General features: G+C 35.9%; 1 protein-coding gene across 6 annotated transcripts in view; it reads right to left on the reverse strand.

Annotated features, from left to right (window-relative positions):
* The window catches only part of huwe1 (HECT, UBA and WWE domain containing E3 ubiquitin protein ligase 1), a 362,527-nt gene that overhangs the window by 67,133 nt on the left and 285,394 nt on the right, over positions 1-10,000 (reverse strand). For all 6 annotated transcript variants that reach the window (XM_039775720.1, XM_039775721.1, XM_039775718.1 and 3 more), the window contains 7 exons: positions 8,438-8,666; positions 8,164-8,342; positions 7,817-7,906; positions 7,549-7,700; positions 7,346-7,403; positions 832-1,134; positions 473-698 (listed from right to left, as the gene is read on the reverse strand). In XM_039775720.1, the coding sequence (XP_039631654.1) occupies positions 473-698; positions 832-1,134; positions 7,346-7,403; positions 7,549-7,700; positions 7,817-7,906; positions 8,164-8,342; positions 8,438-8,666 (1,237 nt within the window). The remainder of the gene's footprint in view (positions 1-472; positions 699-831; positions 1,135-7,345; positions 7,404-7,548; positions 7,701-7,816; positions 7,907-8,163; positions 8,343-8,437; positions 8,667-10,000) is intronic.

The following is a 10,000-nucleotide window of genomic DNA, read 5'->3' on the forward strand; positions in this document are numbered from 1 at the left end:
AACATAAATAATTTCCTTCGAGATTAATAGCTTTTCTGATTCTGACTGTGAGCACCCCACAAGACTTCTGGTTAAGGAAATGCTCCTACCTAGTCGCCTGGCAATAATGATTTAGTCCTTATCCAAGTCACTCAGGTATGCACACCAGCCTATAAATCTTGAATTAATAACGTCAACTATAAGTACCACTGTTACAAGACAGTCAGTCATTTGCTTCATATGAAAGTGGTCACATATGTTGTGGATCATTAGTGTATATAATATACTGTACTTTGAAATATTTTTTCCAAAACACACACATATTAAAGAGTGTTACATTGAACTACAAACAAACTGCATTAATACACGTGATCCTCATTAATTAGCTATGTTTTGCATTTTGCATAGTCATAATACTTAACATGTGAAAGCATTTGCAACACAATGTATAAATATAAAAAGACTCTTATTAGAGACAATGTAGAGTATTTACCTGCTATCTCCTTCTCTTAGCGGCTCATTCACACTACTAACTCCACCACCTTGAAGGCTCCTGTCACCACCACTATTTCCAGCAGTTGTTACATTGGTATCTCCTGATGGCTCCTCTAGTGTTCCAGCTGAAGCAGGGCTGCTAGTGTCCATAGGAGAACCTTCTAAGTGAGAACTGACGGCTGTGAGTGCATCTGAGCCTTCTGCCCGTTCTGGTGACAAAGAGGCTATAAAACATGCAGGTTTAATGTTTCATGTTTGGTTAACAATATACATTAGTAATGGTTCACTACATAAGACACACTACTTGCTCTGACAGAAATGGAGCCTTTGTTTCTGTGAATATTCTGATAAACATACCTATGGTGGGAGCTGGTGACATCTCCATTTGTGATGCTTCAACCTCATTTGTAGTACGGTTAGCTGTGGGGTCACTAAGATCAGCAGTAGCCACAGCAGCTGATGAATCCAAATTAGGCTCTGTCACCACATCACCAGGCAAGAGCTCCACAATGGGATGCTGCTGACTGACAGCAGTCTCTAAACTGACCAAAGATTCTGGAGCAGTTGGAGTTCCCTCCCCTGATGGTGGGGCTGTGAGGTATCCTTCAGATCCCCGTGAGGTATCCAGGGAGGAGGACACAAGTTGAGGCTGATCAACATCTGAGATGAGCATCGTACATAAATGAAAGAACAAATTATTTTTGCTATATTGCTATGGTAATGTTAATAAAACAAATCATAAATTAAGAAATACATTGTTTGAATTTACTGACTCCTAGGCAGGTCTGTGCGCTTTGCAGCTCCAGAAAGGAAGGCAGTAAGTTGTATAGTTATCTCCAAAACAGGGTGTAAAATCCCAACCCCAACAACAATACAACTTACTACCTCACCCCAGCAGAGCAGTTTTTATCTGAACATTGAAAGAAAGCAAAAGTTCCTTAAAACTAGAAACACAGTTAAATTTCATCTGGAAAGAAGGCAGTATATACTAAAATTTCCACAAAAAATATATTTGTACTTTATACATTTACAACAGACACAAGTTGAGAAGTACAACTTTTCTATTATGGAAAGTATTATGATCCATGTTCGGGTTGCTTGTCAGTTTTGGCAATGACGCAAAAAGGACTGTTACTGTAAGATCCTGCTTTTGGAATTTAAAAATGGAAGTGCTATTAGTATTAGTGCAGATTTTTTTTTTATTTTCCTAGTGGTGTCCTCCATGTTTGTTTTTTCTTCTACCAAGCTAAAAACAATAAATCTGTCAAAAACATCAGAACATAATGCTTGAAATTGGACAGAAAAATCAAACAAGCAATGCTCTACTAAATTGGCAATTTTTTCATATAGGCCACCATTATTTCATGTGTGAAGGTTTAAAATAAATTTTGTGCACGTGGTCTTTCACCCTGTTTGTTGATAAAAATGGAAGTACTCCTTTGTTACCAAGCTGAGTCGGTCCTATTCAGGAAATCTGTAAGCATGACATGGAATATATATATTTTTCTGGTTTTCAGTGAAATATGGAAGATGACTAAAATTAGACTCCTTAAATAAGGCAAGAAAGGAGATTGGGCCATCATTAATGTATGTTTTATTCTTGTTGAATGCCTTCTGAAAATATTCAGATATGAAAAAGGATATTCAAGTACTGAAAATTGACCTAAATCAACAGTTTATTTTAATCAAAATTAACACAGCAGACAAGCAACTCTAGTGAAGTTAGTCTAGTACTGTGCATTATGCAGTGCCATTAACTTCCACGTTTTACATCAGTAATGTGAATTTTTGCTGTGCAGATTATGATTTTCAGATTCACAAAGTTATACCTTATTGTAATGCCATAAATAGAAGAATCAAACATTAAATAAATTCTTATTTGAAATGGAGTATGGATATATTTAAGGCATGCACTGTGAAAATTTACTAGTATTTTGCATTTCAAAATATACTCTGTATAAATAGTTAATCCAGGTGGATCACCGTGTTGCGGGTGCAGCAATGACCTATCAGCGCATGCTCCCAGCCTCTCTTCTAACTAAGAAAGTTTTTAACCCCAACATCCTCTTCTGGTCAAACGTGACCTAGTTTTGTGCTTGAAATCAGCACCTTAAATTGAATCTGTTCAACACAAACAATCATAAACGTCATCTGCTATAAAAGTTAATATAAAATAGGTTTGCAGTTAAAAAAAGATACCTGGGGCATCTAAAAGTGGGATGTTAGAATTGGGTCAACATAAAGACACTGTATGGGTTAAACTAGGTCTGCAATAAAACTACAGTAAAGACAAACAAGGAAGATGCTTCATACACAAACAGCATAAAGACCAAAGTTCTTAACTGCATGTGTAGGGTGGCACAATGTGTAGTAGATGATGTCCACTGATGTTCTTATCAAACAAACTTTTGTTTGGACTGATTATGCTTTACAGAAAACCGCTGTTTTTATTTCAACATACTTGGACAACTGAAGGGGAAAAAAAAAAAAGTCTACGTGTGACTTGTAAAAACAACTTAAACACTTAAATTGTAGACACTGCCAGTGTTTTGTAATTGTACCAGAACGGTTTCAAATTTTTGAAGAGAAATACTTAAATATATGTACAAATTTGAGAAAAATATTAAAAGAATGTATTTTTAAAGACCTTTTATTATTGCCATACTGGTTAATGTTCTATAAATTTACTTCTATTTTTGTCTACTAAGACTTAGACTGTTGCACAATATTCTGGCAATTTAGAGTTTTACTTTAGATTTTAACTTACTTTTAAAAACAATTATGTACATGCATGTACATAATTACTTGTTAATTTTAAACTGAAGCTACTTAAATTTGTTTAACTGAAAAGACTTGCTTTTCTTTCACTTGTATGGCTAGCTATTTTTAGCAAATATAAGTGCCATACTCAGGGAGCAATGACTGTTCTACCACCTAGATAGCAATAGTCATTATGACTGCTCCAAAACCTTAAACACTGTTTTCTAACACTTGATGTTACAATCTCACAAAAAGATATTAATTTACAATATAAAAGAAAATAAAAGTATACATTTGGTATGTTTCAATTTGAAGTTTTCTTCCTAGTCCACACAAAGCTAAGCATGTTCAGAACTAGACAGTAACTGCTGAACTGCTAAAAACCCCATTATTTTAAAACAGCTTTTTCGTTGGTAAATTTTAGTTGTATCCCTGTTAATCTATGTGGGTACTAAATTATCTTTTTCCTCTGGGTTCTGCAATTCCATACTATTCTGTACTTTTACCTGTTGTCTTTCCTGTTCCTTTGTGGTAGCGTTCTGCACCACCACCACTTAAGGTACAATGCTGCCCCCGTGATTAAGCATTGAATGGCAGGTGTCCCAGATGTCCACATGATCACCACTATCTTCAGTTTCTTCCATGTAAAGCCTGAAAACCTTAAGAACTAATTCAGAACATCTATGTTGGCTAGAATGTTGGGTGGTCTTTTGGCCTTGGAACCCCTGCAGATTTTCCTTTTTTTTTCCCTCCAGCCTAACTGGAGGTTTTTATGTGTTTATTCTGTCCTTCTGGCCATTCAACCATACCCTTTTCTTTGCTACATACTTTATAACATTATTGCCTAATCTTATGTTTAATAATAACTTCCTTTTATTTAATTTTGTAAAGCACTTACAGCTACATTGTTTGTATGAAAACAGGCTATATAAATGTTGTTGTTGGATGGGAGACCAACCAAGAAAAGCTTGGGCTGCTGCTGCTGCAAGAAGTGTCGGCAAGGCCAGCTAGGAGAGCTTACCCTGTGTAAATCCCAATGTAGTGATGTGAGGAACTGTAATGTAAAATGGCACTGCCCTGTTTAATGAGATGTACAAATCAAGGTCCTGACACTCTGTGGTCATAAAAGATCCCTTGGCATTCTTCATAAAGAGTATGGTGTATGCCCATGCCCTGGCTGAATTGATCATTATGGCCTGGTCATTTTAGGCCCCTAATCCCCTTCTTCGAATTGGCTAAGTACTTGTATTGCAACCCCTTCACCCCCGAACAGCTAATGTGTACTGTGCCAAAATGGTTGCTGTTGCATCATCCACATGAATGTTGAACATTAGTTGTGGCTGAATTGGCTACCCATCAACTATATAAAAACCTCTGAGTGGTGAGAAGAGCTATACAACTTTAGAGAATTACTTTTATTATGACTTTCCCAAAATTTTAACACTGCTTTACAACACCTGCTATTACAATCTCTAAAAATTAACGTTAATGTTATGTTAAAATACAGTATGAAAGGATAAATATGGTATTTTTCAATTCCAAGTTATTTCTTCACAATCATGCTGTATATATTAATTTGCCACAAAATACAGTATTTCATTCTAAAGTGAAGCATTTCTCTCTATTATAAAAAAAATCCTGGCAAGTAAAAGCAGGGCAACGATACGTGATCTTCTCGGAAGACACTTAAAAGACCTGCGAGACACAAACAATATCAAATAACACTCAGTCGTGTAAAGGAACGTAGCACACACAGATTCTGTGCTCTCTGCACATATAAAGCGTAGAAGTACAATGCGTTCTAGATGAAATGTCAACAAAAGAAGAAGAGCAGCTTGGAGAAAACAGACCCAACAGCGTTGGAGAGAAAGGGCAGATGATAGATTATGAAGGCAGTGAAATTCAAAAGGCTCAAACAAACGATGCGCGATACACATGTAGAGAAAGGTAAAGAATATGAAAGCAGTAAAATTCGAAAGTATTGTAGCGTCCCTGCCAGGTTGAAGCCTTTTTTGTTTTAAGTGACTGTTAAGGCGGAGTACAGCACAGAAGACTGATAGCAGCGTGACGGCACCTCCTTAGAATGTTTTCAGCGAAGCAGGGGGCAGAGCCCCCCTAGTATAAATTTAAAAAAATACCTTGTCTGTTCATGCATTTTACAATGGGACTCATGGTTAAGAGTTCAAACATGAAAAACTTGCCGAATACATCCATTTTTTGAGGCAAGAATGTTATCGTATATAACTATGTCGAGACTGCATACATATTGTAAAACAGTGCGTTTCATGTTGCTTTAGAAAGGAATAAAAAAAATTAAGACAAATCACTTGAGATTCTGCCATTTAAAAAGAAATAATTATGCCGAATGTCTCTCCATTCATGGCAACCTTTCACCCACCGTTCCATCACCAAAGGGGGCCTGGTTTCCTCTAGGTCCTTTTGTGAATGTCAGAACACCACACTTTCATTTTGACAACCGACTCCTTAAGAGTAAGTTTTCTTTCAGGATTTAGACATAAGCTATCAGTTTAAATCAGGAATATGTCTGACTATGAAGATGATAATACAATTAGCATTATCATGGGGAAGACACGAGAACAGGAAATGAACCTCTAGAATCACAGCTCCAAGAATATGTAATAAAATTACTTCTAGTTACTTTTAATTATCACAAGGATGTCTCAAAAGCAAAAGGTACATTTTCTTAAAAACTGCTTCAAAGTGTTATTTGGTAAGTTTTAAGACATTTTTTTAAATCACCTATGGAGCCATGTATCCTTCAGCCCCATTAAACGCTGCCATTAAAGTATTTTTGAAATTTACAGAAACTCTTCACTTTAGAAAACAATTTTATGTGCAAATAGAACACACAGTATACCACAAATGTGAAGAAATAACTTTGCGTTGGAAAACACCACACATATCCTGTAAAGAGACACTTAAAAATTACGTGCACCTAGATTTCAGATGACAGATGGACTAGTGCTGAGATGTCTGTGTTCTCTTTAAATCATTCCTTGAAATTTCTTTAAAGTCATATCTGCCAATGTTTATACTGCAACATTTAATATGCTTTTTGGACTGTTGTTTGATGATGAAGAAAAAAATTGTTTAAGAAAATGCCATATTTTCCTCCTTACGAAATTAAACATTCACATGTTTAGTTTCTTCTAAGATTAGCAAACCTATGTATTCTGAAAAATGTGTTTATACTATGTAATGTTAGTTCAACTTGGGCTAAAATAACCAAAAAAAATTATACCTGTTTGAAAAGCCTATTAAATCTTAGTATTAAAGTTTAAGGCCAAATGGATAAGCTAGCAGCAATTTTTGGAGACATAACCCAGACAGATGTCATTTGGATAATAGCAACCACCTATGCTACTATAATGGGTAAAATATCAAACAAATTTTATTGCCGTGCAAAGGAAGAAATGTTGACTGAACTGTAATATTTCATGTATGCAATGTTATCTAACACTACACTATGAAACAAAAGCTTTGATTTAAATTACACAATGCTATCTTATACCACATTGTAACAAGCCATACTTGACAAATTATCAGAAAAACATAAATCCCAGTTGACTCCGTAGACTGTGTTGTTGCCGTGAGAAAGACAGTAGACTGTATAGTTATCTCCAAGATCGGGTATGACCCTAAAACTATACAATCTACTACCTCAGCCCACAGTAAACAGATAACTTGTATGCTCCAAGCTGAGACCACTAGAACTTCCAAAAATGAATACAAAAAGAAAAAAATATTACAAAGTACAACTGTAGGAAAAATATTAGCAGATATTAGACTACCACATGCTTCTCCAGTACCAGAAGTTTGTGTTTGTCCATTTAGGTATTATACTGATACAATGACCTTTAAAAGCTTTAGGTACTTGCATTTCTATAAATATGGGAAAGTAGCATTTGGCTTAGTTGAATATTTTATGAAGTATATCATATGAATATTACTCTCATAGCATATTAATATGATTAAAAAATGACATTTTGCAATACCATACAATGTTTGGCAAGACACTCTTGCAATTTCAGAGCAGCAACAAACATATGACAAACAAATAAGAATTGGTTCTGATATATGTCTGACATACCTGTTGGATTCTGTACTGTTGAACTTGATGTGTGAGTCCCAGTACCCTGAGGTGAAAACTGAAAAAACAGTTTCTTCAGTAGATTTCCATAAAAAAGATGTTGCAAAAATAAACTAATTTTCCTGTTATTACCCAATTATACCATGTACTGGTTGGACATTTCAAGCCTTTAAGTACAAAATGAATTAACATCATTTGTTTACCTGTAAGCCTGGTTCTAATTCCCCTCCAGATGACTTTTCATTCTGTTTTGCTTCTTCTTCATCAGCAAGTTGCTTCCTTCGCTTTTCTCGTCGTTCCTCCAGCTCTTCATCACGAAGAGATTCTAAATGCTGAATAATTGGGACTTTCACCACTGATAACAACAGAAAACTGGATTTTATATCAGGTAAAGCAAATTAAACAAACCCACCACTACTTAATAATTCAGCAATTATGTTGCTTCTGCAGGTGCGAGAGTAGTTCTGGTACCTGCCACACAGTCATGCATGCTCTCTGCATCTAGCACCTTGCACTCGTCAGTCCACCGAGTCAAAGCAGTAGGAATATTAGACAATGTACCTGAAGAAAATTAAGAAGAAAATTAAAAATAAATTACAGAACATTCACAAAAGAAAAATTACATTTTACACTTCAAAATAATTTTATGCTTACTGTTTTCACTGACCACCAATGCTTAACTAGACTTAAGATAAAATGTTCTGTTACATTAAGGTGGAACTTCAAGATTATGGAAGAACTGTTAAAGTTTCCTGCACATTAAAGGCTCATTGAAAAATAACCTTACTGAAAATAGCATTTTCATGTAACCATCATACCCGCTTGCCCACCAGTGGCACTTTGTTCATGGAAGAAATCATCCAGCAGCTCATCATCAGATCTTGCAATGATATGTACATCATCATTCCCAACAAGTAAGCGAGCTCTACCTCTAGACTGAAGTGGAAGACTGCTAGATAGCTGTAGAATATCTGCTGCAGCAGAAGGTCCAAGCAACCTAAAACAGAAAAATGAAGGAAAGAAACCTCTGCTTTAACTACACTGCTAATGTAGTCCTGGACACTGAGATGAGGTAATGTAAAGCACGAGTACCTCTGCAGAATCAGCGGTGGGTTTGGCTGTCTATTCCCAGGATAGTGCACATGAATTGTGTGTCCTGTATTAGCAGTGAGTTGGCGCAGAGTCCTCTGGCTTCGCCCAATGCCTTGAGTAAGACGAGTAGTGGAGTTGCCGGCTCCTAAGGTTAAGGCACTGTGATCTGCATGGCGTACCATTAGGGGGTGTGTAGTGGGAATATTGCCAGGAGAAGGGGGGATATCCGCTGAAAAGAATTATAAAGCTTATCTGTACCTGATATCTACCATTAAATTTTTTCAAACAGAAAACAAAAACATCAACATCAACAGAATATCAAAAAATAAACCAATATGCAACTTCCAGGTTTACTGTTTGCTATTATTTTCTCATAAAGGCCATGATAGAACACTATCATCAAATAACCCACAATTTCACTCTTCAATTATACTGCATTTTTGAAGTTTACTAGTTTATATGATCGTGATAGTTTAAGGTTTAGAAAGGGAATGCCATGAACTTAGTATATATTAAAATTTGACAGGATAACAAAATAACAGCCTTCAAAGCAGGGACATAATTTGCTTTTGTGAACAGAGCTCCTGCATGCTTTAATGCAGCAAGAAGCCAGAAAGAATACAGGGGGTCCTTGGGTTATGATGTCTCGACATACATTGAGTTTACAATGCTCACTCCCAAAAAAAAAAAAAAATTGAGATGTGAGAAGGAATAAAAAGGATTTTTTTTACACTCATTTTTTGTTACTACAGTACAGTGTACAGTACAGTATATTTATGTCCTTTTCCTTTTCTGTGGCTTAGTTGTGTTTTTATGTTCTAGATTATGATTTTGCAAATATGTTAGGATAGGTAAGTGACTTAGGCTAGGGTGTGTTTCGACTTACACCAAAATTCGGGTGACATCATTGTTGTAGGAATGGAACTGTGTCGTATCCCGATGACCCCCTGTACTGAAGTTCAAAGCCAAGCATATTGTGCCCCAAATTTGCATTTTCCCCCAAATATTGGTCCATATTCCTATACCATATATACTCTCATATAATTTGGATCTTGAAACCCAAAAAAATCGATCATGAAATCAGACCCCGACTTATACGCCTATCCAAAAATGCGACACTTAAAAATAATAATTCTTTTTTTTTTTTTTACATCTTCTTGCCTCCTACAATCTCGCATCGGTTTCTCAGAGGCATTAAATTTTGTTTTTGCGCAGTTACCAATTTCTGTCGCTACTTCAACGATGTTTAATTTAAAACCAGCTTCATATTTTCTTCTGATCGAATGCTCCATAGTAGATAAGGGATGCTCTTACGATAAAGGTGTATGTGGGGGTGAGATACAAAAAAACAAATCAGTGCAAACATTGCTTCGAAATAGATTGGGTATTACTCTGTGATCACACAGGCACATTACATAGAAAAAAAAGGTGGTGAACTCCGTGGTTACTTTCTCAGGTGGGCATTAGTATATCAATATCTTGGGCCAATAGCGTGAGTTTTCTGTATTCGACTTTCATAACCGACTTTATAAAATACCAGAAATTATACGGTAAAATCAAGTC

The sequence above is a fragment of the Polypterus senegalus genome, chromosome 13 (genome assembly GCF_016835505.1).
Source record: "Polypterus senegalus isolate Bchr_013 chromosome 13, ASM1683550v1, whole genome shotgun sequence".
NCBI classification, from domain to species: domain Eukaryota; kingdom Metazoa; phylum Chordata; class Cladistia; order Polypteriformes; family Polypteridae; genus Polypterus; species Polypterus senegalus.